Raw genomic sequence first — 24,220 nt, 5'->3', positions numbered from 1 at the left:
GGGGAGCAATAATTTAAAAAAAAGATCAGATTAGGGTAGCATGTTGACTGTCAATGAAAATGTTGCTCACAGTAAAGTAGATCCCGATGGTGTCATGCTGGCGATGGATCCTGTCGGTGATGTCGTCGAGCAGTCGGCCAATAGAAGGCTCTTCCAGGGTCATGGTGGGCGACAGGCCACAGCGGACCAGAGCGGGCCACACCTCCCCGACACAGTCCCAGTCCCTCATATTGGCCAGAGAAACACTGCTGTGCACACCCAGCAGGCAGTACAGAGCACCCTGAGACACACACAAGACAAGGACACATGATTTAAATTAAACTGTAGACGGTAGCACAAACATCTAAAGCACAAGCAAAGAGCTGGATTCTTCACAGTCTGAATCAGAGACGTGTGACCTTATGTCAGGATTTGAAGGACACAACCATACCTGACATCTACAAATATCTAGATGTTTACCAGATTATGTAAATGATTGATTTTAAAATTCAACTGTTAGGATGTATGTTACATTATGACTATGGATGATATTACGTTGCCAAATAATTACCAGAAGATAGTAGCTAAGTACTGTAGCTCATACAGAGACGCCGAAAGTTGGATGATGATCCGCTTTCAAACATCTGTTATTTTCCCTAAACATATTCAATAAATAATATTCCTGTTACCACCATATTTTTAGTAGTACTGAAAATAAGCAGAAGTTAAATAATTTAATTTCCATGGAGTCTCTGCAGACTTGTTTATTCATTGTATCCATGGAAACGACGATGAACGCAGCCATAAATTTTCATGCAGAAAAGATAGACTGTTTACTTTTCTGATAACTACATCACTACATAACTCATAAATGTTTATACAAGCTTAATATGTGATTATTTGCGATGCTATGTATATGTGCAAATATCAAACATATTGCTGCATTTTCAATCAAATCAGTTTCGTCATGAATGTCTGGATTTGGTTCAACAGGAGCAGAGCTGTGCTGCAGGCTGTCACATACAGACGTAGGAGAGTCTGTTCAGTTGCACGCCGTACTTCTCGCCTTACTTTCGATGAAACTGAGTTCGCTCTTGTCCGAATTCTCTCACAATACACACACAACGGGGAACATTTTGGTTGCACTGGATACCTGCTACCAACATTAGAAGAAGAAATTTCTGTGCAATCTCTGGCACATTTTTCCTCATGACACGTGGGCTAAATGATGACATTATGCTGCCTTTTTGCTCTGTTAAAGCATCAATATGGTATCAAGTTTATCCTTTCAATTTGCCTTTTTGATTCAGCATCTGGAAAAGTTTTTTGTATGCGCATACCCTATACTAGCGTCTATGTTCTTTTTACAGAGGCATGCTCTGTCACCCATGTGTCAGCATCAGACACTGCTTCCCAGCTCTGCTCTGATTGGTCCACCTGACCTGATTGATACTTGTGATCTTCTCATTCAGAGTCAGAGTGATGAATGTGTTTATGCCTACATCTTGCCTGTTCTGCTTTGTGATGGTGATTTGACAGTGCCTGAGGAAGATCTCTGTTCCATCAAAATGTTGCTCAATTAAAATTACTGAGAGCTATCAGTACAGTGAGAGCCTTAAGCTTTAGCCATGGCATTTTTGCATCAAAAACAAAGATAATCTTTATTTACACTGCACTTTTCAAAAATGTTTCAAAACAAGTTTACAAAGTGCTTCATAAACAAAAAAAGGATAGAATAATGAATAAACTCACAAGATCACAAAAATAAGAAAGATAAATATTCAATTATTCAATATTAAAATATGTAGAAATATAGAAATGTAAAACTATTAAATGAGGACACTGATGCTGCTCGCCTGATATCTAATGTAAGACTTTCACAGGATTTTTCTTGCCCTGACAGCCTTAGTCTCCACTCTAGCTCTGGGGATAGTCAGCAAAAACTGGTAAGCAGACTTCAGGAGTGAAAGGAGAGAAAAGGGCAACAATGTAGGAAGGGGAAAGGCCTAGCTGTCTTAACAACAAGCAGTAAAACTTTAAAATCAATGCTGAAGGCCACAGGTAACAGCACAGGGAGGCCAGTGGAGCCATCAAATACATACTGAAGACAGTTCTGGACTGACTTCAAGTTTCAGCACCACGGACAGTGACCATAATGAGCAAGACCAGAGTGACAACTGTGTGTGTCACCATGTGCTACAGCGCGCATGTGTGTGTGTGTGTGTGGTACCTTAAACTGCTGCTGTGTGCCATTGGTCTGTTGAGGTGAGAGCAGTTGCACAATTCGGGGAATCAGGTCTCTGTAGGAGAAGCTGAAGGTTCCCAGTGCAGCCATCAGCACTGCCTGGGCCCTGCTACGTACCTGCAAGGACACACACACACACACACACACACACACACGCACGCACGCACGCACGCACGCACACAAACAGATGTACATGCATACATTCTCAATTAGATTCTGTTTCACCAGAGATATTTATGTTAATACCATCAGGTAAATGGGAACCAACAGATGTTCTGATTGAATTTTTCTTGTTAATTTGTCTTGTGTGTGTGAAGTGTGCGGGTTTTACCTGGCTGTAAGTGCTGGTAGAAAGCAGCAGCAGATTACAGAGCAGCTCCTGATGAACCACTTTATATTCACTGCCCTCAACCACCAGCTTCCTCATCTACTCACACAGAAACACACATTTCAAGTATTATAAAAATATCAACTTCTGGCTGAGAATTTTATTCAGTTCAAATCAAATAATTTTTTTATTTGAATAGCACCATGTCATACAAAATATGTTCAAAGTGCTTTTCATAAAAATTAAATAAAATGGCAAATAAAGTGCAGGTAAATAGAAACATGCATGCATACATGCATGAAAATACATACATACAAAGATATGCTCTAAAAATACAGTGTGTTGATTCAAGAAAAAGCTCGACTGAAAAGGTTTTTTAACAGAATACAGTGTTGGAGCGACTCTAAGATCAGCAGGCACACTGTTCAAATCTGCCAAAATAAATGGGACACATAACAACATATTTCTGTGCAAAGACAAGTACTATCTGTTTAAAAACGATTAAAATAAAATCCTCATTGCACCAAAGGCAATGCAACGTAGCAGAGAAGCCTTGTGGGTGTATTTACATTACACATTAAAATAAATCAATCAAACCAACGTGTTTCCACGACCCTCTAGTTAAAATAATCTAATTCATTCATTCAGAACCAGGTAATATAGGCTATGCTTCCACACACTGCATAAACAACTGCATTACTATGAAGAATCCTACTTTAAATCCCCTCAGAAAACACAGCTGGCTCAGTGAAGAAGGTAAAAAACACAGCTATGTCTCACCTGTGTGACATGTATTTCTGCTGTTAGGTGTATAAATACTAAATGCCATCTCACCATACTTTGAAAATGCCCTAGACATATGCAACAAATTCCCACCTTTGTGAACGGAGAGATCTGCTGATATTGTAAACTAACAGCATGTCTGAAATGTACTGTGGAGGCAGACTAGCAAGTGCTTTGTAAACCATGAGGAGGATTTTGAATTGTTGCTGCTGTCAGCTGCGTTGTTGTTGTTGTACCTTGTGTGTCTGGGTGTATTTTTGTTGCTGCTGTATGCAATGCTAATTTACTTGAAAGACATGTCCTTAAGTTAATGTTATAGCTATGTATGAAAATTAAATGGTCAAACTGCAGGAAATCATTTGCTTGGCAACAGTATGTAACTGTGATTGGCACCTATTTAAACCGGCAGGTGATGTGCACCGTGCATGTGCATTTCACATGGATGTGATTACAGCTACATCTGCGACCCTGAACAAAGTGTGTGTGTTGTACTAACCTCATGCTGGAGCAGAACCCGGTCAATGAGCAGCGCTCTAATGTGCTGCTTTTTCCCATGAAGCTGCAGAAAGAACGACAACATACTTAAATCATGCTGTAATTGAGTCACTGACACTCACAACAATCGACGCCCTTGTTGCACTTTTCCAACTCACCCTGTTCTCCATGGACTTCTTGACAAGAGTGAAGCTTTTCCAGCGTGAGTCAAACTCCTTCTTGTGAGTGCCGCGGAAAAACATGAGGTCACTGATGATCTGTAGTCAAAAAGACAGACAAAGGGCACTGTGAGACCTTGGCGGGCCTAGCACAGGATAGAATAATGACATTCCACACATGAATAATAGAGGAATCACAGGGGCTGGACACCTTAATGATGACGAAGAGTGACTTTGTGTCATCCTCAGAGTGCTCCAAGATGTGATCTGGATTGAACAAAGTGTATAAGGATTAACTGTGCATCACAATCACAGTCCAAACAAAGTGAGGATTTAGGGCTGGCGTGTAGTGGAGTTAAAGTCTTCACTCACTTAGCAGCAGTCTCATGGTTTGGCAGATGGACTCTCTGTAGTTCTCCCGTGAATCATCTGGAGGGGAGGAGACACACAGACGTCCCGTATGGACACAGAATGCACGATGAGAGGCTTTATCATCACCCACTGAAACTGTCGACGGAGCGACTACTTGTGTGCACGTGTGCTATGTGGCAGCTTGTTCGTCTGTTTTCTTACCATAGTCAACACCTATATGCAGCCTGATCTCCCCCAGATTTACCATGGAGGGCACGCTGAGGGGAAACAAAATATAAGGAGCAAAAACGTGACAAGCCTGCACAAAAATTTGTGTTTTTTAGTATATATATATATATATGTGTATGTGTGTGTGTGTGTGTGTGTAACTGCAGGACTCACAGGTCAGATACGTGTGGTCCATCCAGAGGGGGCAGCATGCTTCCAGCTCCAAGAAGGCAGTGTTGCACAATAGCAAGACTCTGCAACAGCTCCTCCCTGTGAATCAGACCACACGTTACAGTCCTGCCATTGTAGTGTGCAGGGGATAAAGAAGGGGGGGTCAAACTCTATTTCATCCCGGGCCACATTATGATGGCCCTCAAAGGCACGGTTGTAAATGTAAGGCTATAGTTTAGGTATGCACAATTAATTGCAATATTATCATAACTGCAATTGGGCCAAGGACAACATCCAAAATGCTGAACCAGAATCAAATCACTGTTTTTTGGAAAAAAGAAAAATGTACAAGAAAACAGTATTATAATGAGGTACTGCACTGCAGAAATGCAGAATTTTAATATCAATTTTTTCCAGCAAAAAATGAAAATTATAATGCAAAAATGATAATTCCCACTAATCATGTCACATATCACAATCACAATTTCAGTCAATACGACTTTTTTTTACCATTTCGTGCAGTCCTACTATAGCCGCCATTAAAAGGTCATTAAGCTGTTGGAAAGACCGTGTTTAGCTAGTTAACCTGTTGCTACAGTTAGCTATCAGCTGTCTGCTGTTATCTGTAGCTGGCTAGTTAGCTTGGTTGGCCATGGAACTACAAGCTTCATTAGCTGACTGAGCTCTGGGGTACTCCTTGTCTCAGTTAATGTCATCATGTCATAACAAAGATATTATTGGTTAATGTGACATAACTGAATAAACAACACCTAATGACAACAGTCATAAACATTGATAAAGACTCTTTCATGTTCATGACAAGTGTCAGGACATGTTATGACACTGTATTTACAGTCTTATGCACAACCCCATCAAATAAAGTGTTATTTAACTAATATACCATTAATTTGAAAAATGAAACACACATATATGTCTTTGCTTTTCCATCTCTCAGGTTTTCTTCTCTTGGATATTTTGCAAGGCTGCTGCTATTAAGGTTACTAACTGCAATCACTTGGCTAGAGTGTAACTGCTGGAAACAGCTGATATTGAGATGATATCTGACAGTAACTGAAATATAGTCTTCACTGCATAGATAACAGCATGAAATTTCTTTCCGGCTGTTAGTTTGGAAGAAATATGAATGGTGGTCTGTGGGAAGCGACAAATAATTTTTTGATCCCATTTGAATTGTGTCACAAAGAATTACACGTGATGATTGTCAATTTAAAGACATTTTTACAAGACAAGAAAGTTACAGTTTGTTGTAGTTTAGTGCAAAACCGCTAAGTGAACTACATCTCTCGTCTCTCACAATATACGCCGCTATCACCAATCTTGCTGCCCGTCGTAACGCTATCTTACCTGATGTGTCTTATCAGCACCTCCTGGTCCTTTTATCAGCCGGGAAGGAAAAGGATGAGTATGACGCTGCACATGAAACTACATTCCAGTACGAAAAGACACAGGCATTGTAGCTTCAGCGGCTTCTGGGTGTGAAGTCTTTCTAATTACGCATCTTCACAGCTTGACACTTCAACAGTTTAATGACAAACTGCCACTTCTTGACTTATAAAGTTATATTTTATATTGACTAGCATCATATGGATAATTTATGGCACAATTTGAACGGGATCAAAATATAATTTGTCTCTCACCACTGACTACAGTTCATATTTTATCTAAATTAAGGCCCAATGGCGGTCCACCAACTTTGCCTCTCTATTATATTATTTGAAAGCTGTCGTGATCCACATAAAACAAGGTGTCAGGTCGTATTCTGGCCATGGACCCTGAGTTAAATAAAAGTGTATAATCGTGAAAACGTCCAGGAGGAAATGTGTACCATGTATTAGCTAAGAATTATATGAATTTAAAACTTATGTTTTCCAGGCACGGTGCCCAAGAACCTTAAGCCCAGTGTGTCTGTGTGTTTTGTGAATCTACTTGCGAGTCTATATTTATTCTTGAGCAGCTAAATTCAACTTTTTCCCTGTCTGTGCTCTTGATTAGGCTTCATCAAGAGCGTGAAGACAGATATTATAAACAGATGTTAAACTTCAGGTTTCACTTTTAAACACAGACAAATGTAATTTATTGGTAATGAAAGGCTGCGGGTTTCTTTGTTTTGTTTGTGCGTGTGCCTGATTACATCTAAAAATGGAAAGAAAAACGACAGCACACCTGCTCATTGGCTGGTCTCCAGAGACGTGGCCCTTGATTCGCTGCAGCTCAGGGTGCAGGAGGCGGGACAACAGCTGGAAAACAAAGTCCTCCTCCTCCTTACTAGGCACGTGCCAACACACACCCAAGGCTGCCACATCTCCAGCTCTGCCCCAGTCCTGCAGAAAGAGAGAGAAAAAAGTATTTTTTTCTCAGAAAGTTGTAGAGAGTTTTTCCACTGGAACAACTGGCAAGCAAACCAGCACAACCAGTCCACCTCAAAACCACAGTCCTGTGTCATTTGCTAGTATTTAAGTATCTGAAACACACGTAGCAGGGAAGGACACTAATCAATGCACAGAAGAAAACAAATTATGCAACAAACTAATCTACTATCAGATGACAGATGAGCAGAGGAATACAACAAGTAAAATAACTCAAAATGAAAGAAACTCAAACCAAAACAAAATACAGAATCAGTGATCATGAACTGCAGATGAAAAAAGGTCAGTACTTGACATTGTGGAAGCAGCAGAAGAACGTAGGTGTAATTACTGCCACTTAGACATTAAACCAGACATAATTTCCCCTGAACTCATGTACAAAAACATGACAAAATATGATCAAGGTCTAAAAAAAACCAAACTATTTTCTCTTGGAGAATGACAGAAATACTGCACGGCCAGCAGCTGCTGTTTGTCTGCTGCTGCCACAAAGTAAAACAGACAAAAGAGAAATCACCTTTGAACTTATATTGAGTAGCATTAAAGCGAGATTATGTAACTTTTAAAAAGGAGAACTGAGCACAAAATGAAACCTTAGCACAAAAATGTACTCACTCAGCCTCACTGGGCTTCTTTGACTAAAGCTTATGGTAGCTAATGTTAATGTGTAAGTGACATTCTCTGCTTGTCCTGCTTTTACACTTTGTTTTAGCATTCATCTTTATCTTGTCTACCAATCAGAGCTTTGTCAGTGCTATTAAGAATGTCATCTTCCTCCATAGATAGCTAGCTATCTTGCTAATTCAAGAAAAACAATGACAGAAAAATGTCCAGCTAGAGAAGGAACAACTCTTAACTCTGAGCAAAATGTTACACAGACTCACTGTATCATTGCATTACTGCAATCAGTTGTTCCAAACCTTTTTAGCTTGTTCTGACTCATTAAAATCAACACTGGCACAATCTTTCTTTATCCTGCTGCAAAGCAGGAAAAATGCAGTTGTAAAATTGCCACTCACTAATAAATTCCATTGGCATTTGAAAGAACCACAAATTAAGTCATAGCATATGCTATATTATTCTTGATATTGAATCTATATGAGGTGTAGTGTGTTTTTGCTGCTCTGAATCTGTGTGTTACTGCCCCTGACGGGGTGGCCTTGTAGGTAACCTGCATATGTGATGTAGTCTAATGTGTTTGTTGTAAAAGTGATAGAAGAGTACCAGCTCACAACCACAGAAAAGTGCTTCATGGAGGGTAGTTAACTTGCTTAAATCAGCTGTAAATTGTGTAGATAAGCTCAGGTTGCAGCATAATAGTAACTTCAAAACCTTAAAGTGTGTAGTGTTTGCTGCCAAAGAAGACAAACAAAGGTACTATGGAGTCTTCCTGCATTCTTCACAGCAGAGTTGGTCTCAACTGGAGAGCTAGTTACAGCTACAAGCCAGGCTGAAGCAAATTAAATAGCATAAAAAAGCTTTTCCAACCATGATTTGGAGCCGTGCATCTGGAATGGTAACATGCAATCATGTCAATCACTGAATCAGGCTTCACTGGTAGAGTGACAAATGTGTTGCACAGCAACAACAACCCTGTGGCCTCAGTATTGAGAAAGTAGATCAGGTGATTGATTGTATAATTTTTCTTTGAAACACTGGAATCCTTCCCTGCACCTGCAGACTATTATAGCAATAACTACCCAAAACACCCCAAACTCGAGTGGAGCACGCAGGATCTCCTCACCACATGATGTCATCTAACATTACATACATTTTTTGCCCCCCCATACTTAATCCATAAAAAAATGTGTGGATATGAATTGTGAGCAGCTCATCTGGACTGTTTCCTATCAGTTGAAAGATTTTTAAAAGAGCAGAAGTATTGCACATTACACAAGAAAACATCACTTGTCTCTAACAAGTGTAAAAATCAACAGAACAGAAAGATTTTTTTTTCCTTTCTTTTATCACCTTCTTAACCCCTCTGATTTATCTGATTTATCTACTGACCCTTTTAGGGGTCCTGACTCCCAGTTTGACTCCTCTCTATCCTCCTGAATGAGGGCATCTTTACAGTTTATGATCAAACTCCTTCTCTTCACATTTGAAGAACATACATTTATCTGCATTACTTAGTTACGTTAAGTCTATTTGTTGTACAAAGAAGGAAATGTGAAATCAAAGCTGAGAGATAAAGACAGACGGTGACAGAGAGAGAGCAGTATCAGCAGTGTCTGGTCCAGCGGTGTAATCATTTAATTTCAATTTGATAAATGTTTTCTAATTCTCTTAATAGAAACAGAAATTGAATTGCAATTACTGAACCTGTAACATCTCATTTAATTAAACTGCCAGAAAGTGGAGTTTTAAAGGTTGTACTTCTAGCATTTTCTGTTTCTGACTAGATCATGTAATAGCTGTGATAACAGCCAATTTGCACTGGAGGAAGTTTGCAAATAAGCCATAGTTGAAACTACACAGTTAGTGTGGAGAGACTGGATTAAAAGGGACAGTTCGGATTTTTGAAGTGGGGTTGTATGAGGTACATAGTCAGAGTACAACCTTCAGTAAATGGCAGTCGGCACGCCCCCACTTTAGAGAAGCACTTTGAATAGAGGGTATGCACGTAATGTCACAGTAGACGGAGTCACTGCAGTTGCAAAAAGACTACTGAGTGACAGTGTTAGCATTCAACTTGAATGCCACCACAACACAAAAAACAAATCAAAAATGGGAAAGAGTTGTTGTCTGATTGACTGTGCAAATAGACGCAACAAGAAATCAGAGCAATCTTTTTATAGACTGCTGAAAACATGGACTTAGGGTCAGCTAAGTTGGATTTCAGGGTAAAATCATGCCTTAAATTACATACTGTACTGACTAATGTTACTTAGCATCTTTCATTTATACTGCACATCCTCAACACTGCTGCATGCACACAGGTCTCTCTAAGATTGCAATAAAATTAAGATATCTGTATAAACCCATCCGCATACAATCACAATATCCTTTGGTGTCCTTGCCACTTTAATTCTGTGAACAAATCTTCTAGTGGTGTTACAACCAAATCAACACTTTTCTGCACCTTCTTTTTGCTTTGTGTATTTCCTCGGCACCAAAATCAGGTTCATATAAATGTCAGGAAACTCAATTCCTGGCCAAATGTCAGTGTGCATGTACCCGTACAACCCCACCTCCAAAAATCCTAACTATCCCTTCAACTTTAATATTCGCTTGTTGAATTAAATATTAAACGTTATTTGGTCACTTAAACGGATCTTCGTCTGTGCTGTGTAGCTTTGTAGATGTGTATTTACCCGTATAGGGAGGTCAGCATCAAAGCCTCCAGAGGTGCTGCGGTACTCGGTGGGGTAGATGAGGGAAAGCGACCGGAGTGTGTGTTCCAGCAGATTGCAGGCGAGTGTGTATGCACGTTTACAGCGCAGACGCACACACACGCACAGGATCCGCTCTAGGTCCCCTTGGTATTTTAACAGCTGTTCACCATCCACACGGGTTACCTAAAAACAACACAAACACACACACAGTAGAGTACATGCGCACACACAGACACTGGCAATTCAGTGGAGAGTTGTGTCTTAAATATTGAGGTTCTCCAGTAAATCACAGCATCTGGCTCGCTCCCACTCGCATTAAGCTCCCAGGAGTAATAAAACAAAACAGAAAGGGTATCAATATGTTCTGGTTAACGACAAAGCTCTTTGATATTTATGACCGAGCAGGGTGCACGCTGCAAAAAATGTCATTTGGTCATCATTTTTTCCTCATACAATGTCACAATTATATTGTTCTTCTTTAAAAACAAGCACAATTGTATCCTTTTTCCACACATTTCAAGTGTTTTGTTTTGTAGAAACACATACTGAAGCCTCGATTCAAAGTAGAAAAGACAAATCACTTCTGCAGTAGTTAAGGAAATAAAGCATGACTCCAACAAAAAAAACTGATCTGTAAAGAAACATGCCGACCCAACAGGCAGGCTTTTTTTTTTTTTTTTTTTTTAAATCTTTTTAAGATTAAATAACATTTTAAGACACAAAGCAGCTGAAATAAATGTAGGATTCATATTTTTTATAGTGTTGAAGCCCTTGGGAGGTGATAGATCCTCGTCTCACCTCGGAGAGCAGCTGGAGATTCCACAGCAGCTCCTTATCCAGCTCGTCTTCTCCCAGCAGCTCCTGATCTATACACACACACACACACACACACACACCATACACACACACACACACACACACACACACACACCATACACACACTCACACACACACACACACATACACAAAGGAGCTGAATAATGTACTGTATTGCTCCCCAGACAGACTGAGCTCATTTTGCTGAATTTCGGGGTCATCTCAGTTCTCAGTCATGCTGTGGACGGCGGTGTGGGTCTGTCAGTCAGTAACTACTTCCAGACTAAAATATATCTCAACATCTACTGGATGGATTGAAATGAAATCTTGTACAGACATTGTTGTCCCCCGGAGGATAAGGCCTACAGACGTTTCCACTAGCGCCACCATGAGGTTAACATATGTGGTTAGGATTAAAATGTCTTAACAACTATTAAATGGAATGCACAGAAATTTCGTACACACAAACGTCCCCCCATCAGAATGAACTGAAATAACTTTGGTGATGCATTGACTTTTCCTTTCAAGCCACCATCATGTCAGCAATGTAATTTGTTGTTTATGATCAAATACCCGCAAAATTAGCCTCAGCCTCAGCTGTACTTTCTGTAATACTAGTTAGGAAATGTTAGCATGCTAACACACTAAACTGAGAAAGCAAACATGGTAAATATTATGCCTGATAAAAAAATATATATATATATCAACATGTTAGCCATGTAAATGCGAGTATGTTCGCATGCAAAAGTTAGCTAAACACAGCCGTCTTCAGGGGTGGAATGGGGCAGATGAACTCAAGTAAACTCACTTTATCCACCTCTTTCAAATGAGGCAGTGAATCAATGAGAGGAAACAAGGTAATAAAACTAAGTTTACTCAGAGTTTACCCACCTCTGTATTTACCACTACACCCTGGCTGGCTGTCCCCATGTACTGTGTAGTCTCACAGAGTTGCTTGCATGGCTGTACTTTGATGCTGTTAATCTTTTATAATTCTACAAATTTGACTGTTTTTATTAAAATAAAATAAAAACAAATTATTATATGGCTACACATCTTCACATATACATATTTCTTGCTAGCTAAATCCAGGCTCAGATTAAAGACGTTTTAAAATCATGTCATGTTACACACATTATTTCTAACATGCACACACTAAAAAAATTGACAATAATGTTGCATCACACACTACAGGATATTAATACGATTAGCTCGCAAGAGGGAGCAGGTGATCATGCAAAAAGCACTAAATGGAAGCTGACATGGTGCAACAGCTCACTGTAGAAATGCTCTGCAGTGAGGAAAAAAAAAACAAAAGCAGAAGGCTAAACAAGTCTGGATGAGAAAATGTTTGGGGAGATGTGGTCAAAATGGGTTGTTTATTATTCAGCAGGAACTGGAGGTGAGATTTTAACTCAGTTTTAATCATCACTAGCATGCTAACTAACATTAGCCTCAATAGTTATGTTTACTGTTGTTGGAAACGCTGTCATTTTGGTCTCCCTGTAGACTTGTCTCTCTCATACGCTGTCATGGTCCCACTTGGAAAGCACTCATGTAATCATCCAGATTTTAACTTCTAAATATCAAAAATGTTCGTAATTTATCAGGCAGCCCCAATCAGTCTGCAAACCTTTCACACTGCCAGATAATCTGGGCTGAACATCAGTACCAACAAAAGTCTTGGACCAGATTTGTCCGGAGGGGTGAATCTGAGATAAATAAGCCCAAATCTCTTGTAGTCTAAACTCATCTTAAGTTATCACATAATTAACTCAAATGTTATGTTCTTAAAATTAAATAAATGTTAATTTGTTCATTTGAGCCACTGCTTTAATAACCAACTAAAAGGCTCCTTTGGCTAGGCATAAAGTTATTTAATCAACAAATAATTTTGATTTTGAATACTCTAATGACTTGTCATTGAATCTAATTAGATCAATGAAATGTTCTGAGATAGCATTGATCTGATAACCTGTTAAAAACCTGCAGATTTATCTTAACTGTGCAAACTGCAGCTTTCAGTTTGCAGGGAACAGACTTGTGAATAAAAAGCTCATTAAATTCCAGAAGCCTTGTACACTCTTCATGTAAACACACACTGCACTTGTTTCTAATCTCTACACACATACACTAGACTGTTCTACACACACACACACACACACACACACACACACACACACACAGTGTGGTACTGACTGTCAGTAATGTGGAAAATGACGCTGCAGCAGTGAGGGACGAACAGACGGAGGGACTCAGCGGGATGACACTGCAAACAGACACACACACACGCATTTAGATGCCCAAGTAGAAACACAAGCATGCAGAAAATGAGAGCAGTAAGGACTGATTTCTCAAAAAATTAAGCAAAGTACAGTAAAAATATCCATAAAAATTAAAGAAAATGAGGAAATATGAGGATGTTACAACAGTATGACTTGCAAGTGGAGGTGATCAATGAGAGAAACAGATGGAGATAAACAAATTTTGTATCATACATGACCTTCTACGGTTGTATTTCCCTGCAACTACATCAATATCTTCAACACATCAAAATATGAAAGATGACAGCCCACGAATCTTTCTTTGTGGGGCAGAGAGATAAAGAAGAAAGAAGCAGACGAAGAAGAAAAAGCACTATCTGATAAACACACGCACACATACCTTTGCTGCAGCTCTGCACATGTCAGCCACCATCCTGCCCGACACACACGTCTCGAAGATGTTGGAAGTGGCAAAGTTATAAACCTTCTGCAACGCAACCTACCACAAAGGCAAAGTTTGGACAGATTAGATAGTGAATATGTACTACTTTATGTAAATGTGTCCAAATTTGATTTTTTCATATATATAACACAGCAGTTTGACTTTGATGTGTACAAACATAATTTGGGAAACTCAACAGTTCCACAGAAACAGCTGCTACCATACATCAGGGGTTATATGAGGGTAATAATGCAGAAATTATAGAAAATTTTAGTATTCATCATATTCAAAGTACTGAGCTATATCATGGGAGATGTGGCTGCTAAATTTTACTGCATTAGTTACCGTAATGATATTATATCTTTATGATACAATCACTTCTACAAATGTATATTATTCTTTAACAACCAGCTGTTAAGGTAAGATATGATAGAAATTTATTACATGCAGTTCATCCAGTCTCTATAGTTTATCCACAGTAAGTGCCCTTCCTGTCTTCCCTTTCGCATCTATTTGGACAATTTACTCTATATAACCTAGTAACAACACTTTATTAACACTTACAGAGTAATCACCACTGTTTTACGTGGATATGACCAAATGTCATACATATGTCAATACTATGTAGTTACAACTTGCCATTACATCTGCAGTAGCTCACTCCCGTTATTACTTTTTTCATATTCACTGTGGAATCCTAGCTCTACATTTTCTTATTACATTAATTTTACTCTACTCTGTAATTGCCTGTCATTATTAAAGAGACATTCATTTGACACATGAAGGTTAGATAACCTTGGTTGTCATGAGAACTACTAAACAGGCTGTGACGCCTGCTGCAGCAGTGGTGGAAGGAGCTCAGATCATTTACTTAGTAAAAATAAAAGCCCTAAATTTAAAATGTTTGGAGAAATTTGGTGAAAATGTATTAGCAAAATGTACTTAAAGTATGAAAAGTAAATATACCCATTATGCAGAATGGTTCCTTTGATGAGTAATATGTCTTTGTACAATATTATGTGTATTATTCTGGTTTTATCACAAATGAAAACATGAGCATGTAAGTTCATTAAAGAGGAACCAGTTTGACATACTTTGTAAACTGATGGGTAATGTGCTGAAACATATCATTATATCATCAGGTTGTTGTTTTATTTAAATAAAGGCTACATGAGAAACTAGAGTGGTGGGGTTTGAATGAAGTGGGCATTTATGAGGCATTTAGGAGGAATCTGCCTTTTGTCAGTTCCATCTGTATGGAGGTGCAAATACCAACTTGCTGGAGTATCGCCTTAAGTAATTAATGGTTACCCTCATGTACTGATGTAAACAAACCTTTAATTGCATCTTAAATCATTAATTATTTTATACTGAACTCGTCATCACATTTTCATCAAATGTTGCTAAATCCTGATTGGTGCACAGTGCAAATGACACTGTCTTTTTCCAAGTGAGTCCCACCCACCTAAAACCGGTGAGAAAGACATAAATAAAAACCCACATACAGATACAGAAGTAAAATGAGTCAAACTCTTCTAACTTTGGGAAGATATTTTGTATTCGTGAACTGCTCATAGTAAGAAGCTAATTGAAGGAATCAGTTTACAGGGCCTTTGAGGTTAATGGTCTGTATTTAAATTGTTTAAGTCGGATTTGGGATTAGAGAATTAATAGACTTAAAAGAGAGTGACGCTACCTTTAAGTCAAGGATACACCTGTGAGTGTGTGTGAGTGTGTGTGTTACCTTGTATATTTCAGTGGAGCACTGCGTTAGGATGGTGCTAACAGTAGAGGACAATCCCAGCTCCACCAGGCTCTCCAGATGAGTCTGAGTATCCGTCTCCATCTCATCTCGCGTCTGTTCCAGGGTGCTGCTGTCTATCAGAGCAAAACACCTGCACGAACACAGACACGCACACTTATACACTTGTCAGCTACGAAAATGTCAACAGCGTTATGGTGAAAAAGGCTGTTTTACGTGGCCAGCAGAGCCGGTGATGCACACCGTTGAATTTCAAACAGAAAGAGATCCGCTCATACTCAAATGTTGACAACGAGGCTTCACAAAGTGACAGTTTGACTTGTTAATTTGTCTCTACCTGTCCAGAAACTGGAGAACGAAGTCTTCAAACTCAGCTGAAGCAAAGCACAGATCTTTCTCAATCTGAGTGGGGGGAATAGAAATGATTGGTTAGTGCATTTGTATCACATGACTGTGCTGAAAATCATGACTCTGTACTGTATGTAAGCTGGATTTATTGCCTTAATCCCTTGCTGAGAGTTAGCTGAGAAGATCAACATCACTCTCATGTTTGTACACTAAATGTGAGGCAGGGCTCAGGTGGTGATTAGCCTAGCTTAGCATTAGGGCTATTGCAATAAGCACAATACTGAAATACTGCACTATTGACATAGTAAGCAACCCTTCTTGTTTTACACTTCAGAAGGTGGTAAATGAATCAATGCAAAAATATCATCAAGCAACATAAGGGCTGGTATGGGTTTACGGTCCTGGATGGATCGATACTGGCCATACGTGACCCAACTTCAAACTTGGAAGTTGTAAGATTTGCCATGTTTTGTGTTTTTTTAAATTGTTTATTTTGAAGGTTAGCCTGTTGTACCTGGTGTTAGCATGCTGGACAGCTGATGTGGCTAGCAGGCTGGGGCAATTTTGGACTAATGCTGTAATACTGAGAGGCAATTAAGAGAAACTGTGCGAATGTTAGGCCTCATTTAACCTCAGGGTAGTAGGTTAGGGACACTTAATTTTTTGTTTTTGCATGGATATAACGAAGATGCTATCAATCAGCTTGCTTTAAAGGTGCTGATTGGTGGATTTTGTTAATTGCAGACAGAGGGTAGCTGCTTACCTGTTTCCAGTCTTTGTACTAAGCTAAGCTAACCAGCTGAATATCTAGTGTTAGAGTTATCAGAGTCACAGATTTTTCAATATGTATCGATTCTGAAATCTGAAACTGTTTCAATACACAGCCCTGCTGCTTTTCACTCACTTACAATGCTGCCTTCTTCCTGTCACTTGTCTTGTTCATTTGTAACAACATTATTTACTGTACAGACATGAGTGGTATCAAACTTTTTCATCCAACTCTCAAAAAACATTAAACTACTCCTTCAAGAAGAAAGGAGTTTGTTAAATGATTTATGCAATGTACATCATGACGTCTGTTAAAAATGATGTAGATATTATGTTTCTTTAATCTCTTTAGTAACTAGGTTAATGTGTACCTCTGTGAGATCACTGTGGCGAGAAGGAGCAGACGAACAATCCACTAAAGGCACCAGAGTGGTGAAGGTAGCGATGAACTGGAACGTTATCTGGACAGGGAGACACAGCGGGAAACAGATCAATTTACATCATCTGATGTGATCAAGGCCTTCGTTAAATAACTTACCAGATGTCGGTGGTAGAATAACTTTTTCAAATGTGTTAATTTATTCTGGTGTGATGGATTAATGTAGTCTGGAGACAATGAGCAAAGCGAGAAAGAACAGCAATCCATTTTACAATCCAAGCAGAAACTGAGGAGTGAACCTCAGTAATTGCGAGTTCTTCAAACTGAGATATTCATTCCACTTTCAGGAATTATTAATAGGATAGACCAGAGTACGCTAGAAGGGAATTTAATCAGGGAGAGCTCTATTGTCTACTTGTCTAACAATTCTTCTTCATTACTAATCAACACATCCATTACTCACCATGCACTTGCTGAAGTCGTTGGGGTCCACTCCTGGCAGAGAGCCTATGAGCAGTGGGAGCACGTGTGCACGGCCCTCTGGGTAATGGTTGTTAGGGGAAACCAGGCTGCGAGCCATGCCGATCATGCAGCTGAGAGTGGCGGTGAGGGTGTGCGGCTCCGTCAGGGTCTCCATCGCTGCATAGGTCCTGTTATACACAAGATACGAGGAGGTTATAACAAAATGCGATGGTTAGAGAGCTGAGGGGGCCAAAGGTACTGCGGGAGGTGAAGTTCAGGTGCATGTCAGTTTTCTGAAAACAACTTATTTACTTTCATTTTTATTTTAACCTTTATTTAACCAGAAGGAAAAGATGTGTTGAGATTTTTCCTGTCCTGGCCAAGCAGGCAGCAGTAGAGATAACATGGTTGCAGACATAAAACGAAGTAAAAAGAAAATAAAGAACTAACTACAGAATTAAAAGATATCAAAACATTCAAAACATTCAAAACATCAACAGACAGGTGCGTCTATTTCCAAGACATTTAGAATCACTTTAAAAGTGAAATGAAACCAGCTCCCTATGATTTAGGTTATTTTGCAACTGATTCCAAGCTGAAGGAACAGCATATTAAAGGCTGTTTTTCCCAGTTCAGGACAGACTTTGGGGACAGTTAGCAGGAGTAAGTCCTTTCATTAGATGTAGATCATAAAGTAAGAAGCAAGCAGTCCAAGAACAGCTTTACAAATAAGAATATGCCAATAAATAAGTCTGCAGGTGGACAAGGCGGACCATCTACCCTGATCATACAGAGTGATGATAAGTTAAGATAAATCTCAGTGCTCATGGTAGACTTTATCCAGCTCGTGTAAACATTGTAAAGATGCATGCATGCATAAAACATTCCTACAGTCCAGTGCAGACATAAAGTTGGCAGCAACAAATCTCTTTTTGCCCTCTAAGGAAAAGCAGGACTTCTCCAAAGTAAAAAAAAAACAAATTTCAGTTTTAGTTTTTTCACCAGTGGCTGAATTTGTCTTAAATGTGAAAGAATCATCAATTATGATTCCAAGGCAGCTGCATCGAGACGGACTAAACCTTGGAGCCCTGCAAAGTGGTGATAGATGGAAGATTTGGCTTTGATTCTGCATTGGAAAACATCACAAGGTTTGAACCTGAAGGTAATTATTATAGCTTGGTCACTGATTTGGATGCAGGAGTTGTGTAACACACAACTAAAGGAGGCAATTAGGATATTTTAAAAGACATGATACACATACTTGTAGATTCAGTGTGATTTACACTTACCAACAGTACAATTATCTTTTATGTCCGTTTTGAATAAACATCCATAAATTTGCTTCCAAATCACAGAAAAATGTTTCTCATAACTGCAGAACTTGAGATTCCTGAGAATCCTTAGGATCAAAGCAATCCAGTGAAACAGGAACTGCTAATAGCTAATTCAGAGTACATTTAATGGAGCCAACTTGCCAAAATGAAAACAATTACAGGCTTTTAGCAGGGCTCAAATTGTACCCAACAGCTATCTAACAGACTCTTTGGGTTTTTTTGGTGATGTAAACAGGAGGTATAGTTTAATTTTAGCCAAATTATGGGAACTATAGTCAAAAAATTAGATCATCATTATCCCCCAACTCAAAATGAGACAAAGAATAATAACAGAATTACACCAACATCGATCAGTGAATGCATCTCACACTTACTTCTCTAGTACAGGTGGTATGGTGAGTTCTGGTGTGAGGAGAGCCAGGTTCTGTAGAGCGTAGGCTGCATCGGTGCTGCCAGTTTTGCTGCACACCACCAGGAGAGGGCAGATGAACAACAGACAGTACAGCGTCATCGTCATCAACAACAACAACAACAACACACCCAGGCAGATTATCAACGGATGACCTGTCTTTGTCCTGATTAGGCTTCTTGCTGCTGAGGCCTCTGTCTCGAGGTCAGTGACGGCACTAACCGGTGAGACGCAGCAGGGCTTGGACTTGTTAGATAACTGACTGGCACCAAGTCAAATGGTGTGTTGGCATGGCAACAACCCAGTTAACACTGATATGATGACATGTAGGTCAAAAGTGCAAAAAAAATTGGTTACATTTGGCAGAAAAGTGAAGGTGTTTTGGAAATTTAGGTTACCTCAATGTATGCATTTTAATATGAAGCACCTCCTAACAATGTTAAAACAGAATCACTAAAATGCTGTTAAAAAATTTGGTTATATTTAAAATAAATGTCTTCAAAACTCCACTTTTCAGCCAAATTTGGCTTTGAAGATCAACAAATTTCCAGGAGAATTTTGCTAGCTGTGATATTTAGCAGAAAAAGAACATTATTCTTGAGTTAAAACTAATAACTGGGAGGTGTGAAGATAAATTTGCAGTCAATATCTATTTGTGAACAGTTCTGGCTCAAAAGATGGAGGTCTGAGGAAATTGTGGTCATTAAACGTGGGTTAACTAGACCACTGATTGGCTCTGACTGTGCAACAGAATGCTCGCACCTACTCCCACAATGACACCTATATGGCTTCTATTTCTGCCTGAGTAGAAATAGTTTCTACCGGCATTCCCACACACACTCTTTGTTTTAAATGTCATCTTACAAACTATTTTTACTGACTGGCTTCCTCTTAAAGTCTAATATTATTTTCTTATTTTTGGGCTTCTCTTATATCTTTCTCTGTTGTTTGATTCTATTATTGTAATTGTACTTTTTTTACTCATATTTTCTGCCATGTTGTATGAACATTTGTTGCTTAAATTGTTTTACACTCTTGCTTTCAAGGACACTTATGTCCTTTTATTCTATTTCATCCTCTTCCGACTTCGTGCAGCTTGCTTTAAAAGTGCTCTATAAATAAATCACTCGCTGAATAATGCTGACTCACTGTATTGCATTTGTAGTGATCTATCTATTAGGAGAGTCAGTTCAAAATGTCATGTCACATTATCTGGAACACTTTGTATCAAGGCCATGTTTATACTGCATTATAAGAACATTCGTAAGACATTATAATGGGCTTATAAGGTGCATGACAACTTATGATAAGGTTTATAAAGTATTATAAGAGGTGGACATGATGTATTATAAGTTCAGCATTCATAATGCTTTATAACTTCATGTTAAAGTGACAACAGTGTTTGAAAGAAGACTCTGAGTATTTATAGTATATACATGCAAGACTGCAGAAAGACAGGTTGTGGTTATTATTATGGCTAATGTCTACCAACGTGCAGTACCTGAACATGGCCAGCAGGGCAGCACCGATGAGGCTGCGGGTGAACTCCTGCAAGTCCTCATCAGTCAGCCTCTGACTCTCAGGAACCAGCGTGATCCAGCTCGGGTCAGCGTGACGTTCCCGGTGCACGCGGCGAACAACGCTCGCAGGGAGACGCTGGAGCAGCCGCATGAGTCGAGACTGCAGGCACGCACACGCACGCGCACACACACACACAAACACAAACACACACTCAACATTAGCGTTATCATCCAGAGACACATTCACACACTCTGCAGTAAACAGATCTGTGATATCGCTCTTTTCTCTGGCACTTGTGCATTTCATTATTGCGTTGTTAGTGCGACGAGCACAAGCCAAGTCCTGAATGACAGGTTATAAATCAAAGGAGGGTGACAGGAAGCAGCTGAAAATGTGTTCACAACTCGCCCAGAGTGTGTGCCTGTGTTTGTGTGTGTGTGTGTGTGCGTGTGAGTGAGAGTGAGAGTGAGAAACTTACCTGCCAGCGACCATGATTGGAGGGATGGTAAAAGGAGGCGATGCTGTTGAAGAGGCAGGTCAGCTCCTTCTGTGCCGGGTTTCCTGGTCCACCCTGCAGGAATGTAATCAGTGAGGTGATTAAGCACATTTTCTATGAAGCCTATGTCTATAATCCTTTGTAATGTACTATAGACATAATAATACTAATAATGCATTATACTGTTCTTATAGCAATGTATGACTATACTTACAAGCACTCATAACAATTCCTAATGTGTTATAGCAATGATCACATTATAACACATTAAACACATTATAATGGCCATGTCTATAATGCATTAGAATGCACTATAAACATTTGTGTGATTGGTCATACTGTGCTAATAGCAATGTTTAACTCTAATTATAAGCATGTATAAATATTCATAATGCTTTGTAACAATAATTATGACACCCTATTATATTCTCTAGTTATACTACATTTAACCATTTTAAAATGTGTTATAATCACTGTTAAAATGCATTATAATGTTTTTTATGTATTGGTTGGTGCATGTGTTACGAATATTGCAATACAGCAGTATGAATACTTATGACCGCTTATAACTATAATTATACATCGCTATAAGCACAGTATGTATATAATGTATGACAAGGGTGTCATAAAAAGTGTTACAAGCAACTGCAATAAAAGTATGTAATATATGTTCTTAATGTATTTTTATAAGAGAAAGCCTGCAGAGTGTGTATAGTACCAGAAGCGCTGTGATCCACAACACCAAGTGTCCAATGTCGTAAGAGTTGGTGAGATACCGCGGCGCCACCATCTGACTGACCCCGACTGGAAGGTTCAGACTGCGCAGGATCCTGGTGAAGATCTGCGCACACACACACACACACACACACACACACACACACACACACACACACACACACACACACACACACACACACACACACACACACACACACAGTGTACAGTGTAGAGTTTCAACTAACACACATGGTCCAGCAGTCCCCGATAAAATACCTTAACAGATACAGTTGTCTGATATCCACATAATTCTGCTAATGACTCACTGTGGGAATATAAGGGGTCCAGTCCACGTAGCCGATGTTATCGTTGGCGAGGCGAGCAAACAGGTTCACTAGGTGCTGCGAGAAAACATCAGACAAACAATCACTGCAAGTACAAAGAACATTCCCAGAAGTGAAGGCTGTCATTCCAAGAATTAAATATAGCCACTTTGAAAAAAAAAAAGAGGAGATGTTCAAGAAGAGAGGAAGAGTGCACAGCCAGGCCGCTTTGGGGCCAGGAGGCTGGATGAAAGCAGAGCGGAGGCACAAATGGAAAATCTTATCTGCATGCCGAGTGGAAAGTGCCAATACTTTAACAACATTTCAACATTTCAATCATCATCATAGGGAAATGTAGGAAAGTGTGTCAATCCAAATTACTCAATCCATTTTTAGGAAACTGGAGAGCTACGTGATTTATTCCTCAATCATTTAAAAGTATTTTAAAAAATCCACCACTTGGTGTTGCAGATTTATATGGAAACTTATGAGGTGGAAATTTCATTAATTTCAACTTCATATGATTTTGCTTTGGCATTAAGATTTTAAAGAGATAGTTTGGATCTTTTTGAAGTGGGGTTATATGAGGTACTTACACTCCATAGCGAGTGTATTATCTAGAGTTGATGGAGGTCGGCATGCTGCTGAATCAGCTGCAGAACAGCTCTAATTGGGGGGCATAGGGTAACCACGGGGGGTCACAAACTGCTGTTCAAGAACTCAATATATGATGTAAATGCTTCCTAATATGTGTCTGCCAGTAATAACCAGCATACAAACCCAGCTCCAATTCCAAAATGCACATACATTGTGCACCATGCACATCATTACAATATCATTTGAAATAGACTACTCCACTCTCACCAAATTAATTCAGACAAACCCAAAGATCATTCAGCATTCTGCATAATAAAGCCTGAAAGCATGTCTTACATTTAGAAGAGGTGCAGGCAGCAAGTGTTAGTGCTGAACCTCATAAGAACAGTGTTGTCCACTCAATTGTGCATTTTTGGCTGAAATGTCTCTCAAACACCAGCTAAACCAACTGGGCCTTTCTTTTGTCTGTGGTCTGAAAAATGTGCTTCTCAGGAGAGAAAATGAGTTCTCACACATTGCTGTGGTAGCTCCAAATGTTAAGGTTTTCATGTTCAATATAATTAATATAAATGAGTTTGTAAAACACAAAATTTGACACCAAAGGTTTGCCCTGCTTGTGGGTGCGTGTAGGGGGGCACGGCCTGCAAATGCTGGAGTACTGGTGTAGGAAACTAAGGAATGCACTGCTGTGGACACTTAAAAAAATCAATATCTGCTATATTTAGAATATTTTCACTACTTAACCTTAAGCAAAATATTGCTCTCTTCAAAGCCACCGGACTCCATTGGCAAAAATGGTAATTTCACCTTGTCAGTGTGTTATTTCTTTGAATCCAAACTAACCCTTTGAAACACTGAAGTCACAAAATAACAAAAACAAACTAACAGATCGACGAAGCAGTAGACCAGCAACTCTTGCGTTCTGTGAGGTAAAATTACTTTTTTTGGCTATGGAGTTTCGAAAGAGTGATATTTGGCTTGTGTAACAGCGGTTTCCCTTCAGAAAAGGCTGTCTGAAAGCCAGGGTAAGCAATATAAATATAAATATGGTGTACACTTAAACTGATTCAAATTTTTTAAGAGAGCAGTACATTGATTAACTCCCTACACCCAGACTGC

The 24,220-nt window shown here is 39.3% G+C and overlaps 1 protein-coding gene across 1 annotated transcript in view; it reads right to left on the bottom strand.

The window, feature by feature from the left end:
- LOC146312176 (proteasome activator complex subunit 4B-like) overlaps nt 1-24,220 on the bottom strand; it is a 59,747-nt gene that overhangs the window by 22,689 nt on the left and 12,838 nt on the right. Inside the window, exons 7-29 of the mRNA XM_084741214.1 lie at nt 22,508-22,582; nt 22,183-22,305; nt 21,447-21,539; nt 20,949-21,127; nt 19,413-19,499; nt 17,706-17,892; nt 17,235-17,324; nt 16,085-16,149; nt 15,730-15,880; nt 13,944-14,042; nt 13,479-13,548; nt 11,262-11,329; nt 10,443-10,646; nt 6,923-7,080; nt 4,742-4,837; nt 4,562-4,617; nt 4,361-4,417; nt 4,200-4,255; nt 3,989-4,087; nt 3,832-3,894; nt 2,556-2,651; nt 2,210-2,341; nt 71-280 (exon numbers count right to left, since the gene is read on the bottom strand). Coding sequence (XP_084597340.1) covers nt 71-280; nt 2,210-2,341; nt 2,556-2,651; nt 3,832-3,894; nt 3,989-4,087; nt 4,200-4,255; nt 4,361-4,417; nt 4,562-4,617; nt 4,742-4,837; nt 6,923-7,080; nt 10,443-10,646; nt 11,262-11,329; nt 13,479-13,548; nt 13,944-14,042; nt 15,730-15,880; nt 16,085-16,149; nt 17,235-17,324; nt 17,706-17,892; nt 19,413-19,499; nt 20,949-21,127; nt 21,447-21,539; nt 22,183-22,305; nt 22,508-22,582 — 2,514 coding nt within the window. The remainder of the gene's footprint in view (nt 1-70; nt 281-2,209; nt 2,342-2,555; nt 2,652-3,831; nt 3,895-3,988; nt 4,088-4,199; nt 4,256-4,360; nt 4,418-4,561; nt 4,618-4,741; nt 4,838-6,922; nt 7,081-10,442; nt 10,647-11,261; nt 11,330-13,478; nt 13,549-13,943; nt 14,043-15,729; nt 15,881-16,084; nt 16,150-17,234; nt 17,325-17,705; nt 17,893-19,412; nt 19,500-20,948; nt 21,128-21,446; nt 21,540-22,182; nt 22,306-22,507; nt 22,583-24,220) is intronic.

The sequence above is a fragment of the Lutjanus erythropterus genome, chromosome 17 (genome assembly GCF_056507025.1).
Source record: "Lutjanus erythropterus isolate fLutEry1 chromosome 17, fLutEry1.hap2, whole genome shotgun sequence".
Classification (NCBI taxonomy): domain Eukaryota; kingdom Metazoa; phylum Chordata; class Actinopteri; order Lutjaniformes; family Lutjanidae; genus Lutjanus; species Lutjanus erythropterus.
This window is presented reverse-complemented; position numbering and strand designations above follow the sequence as displayed.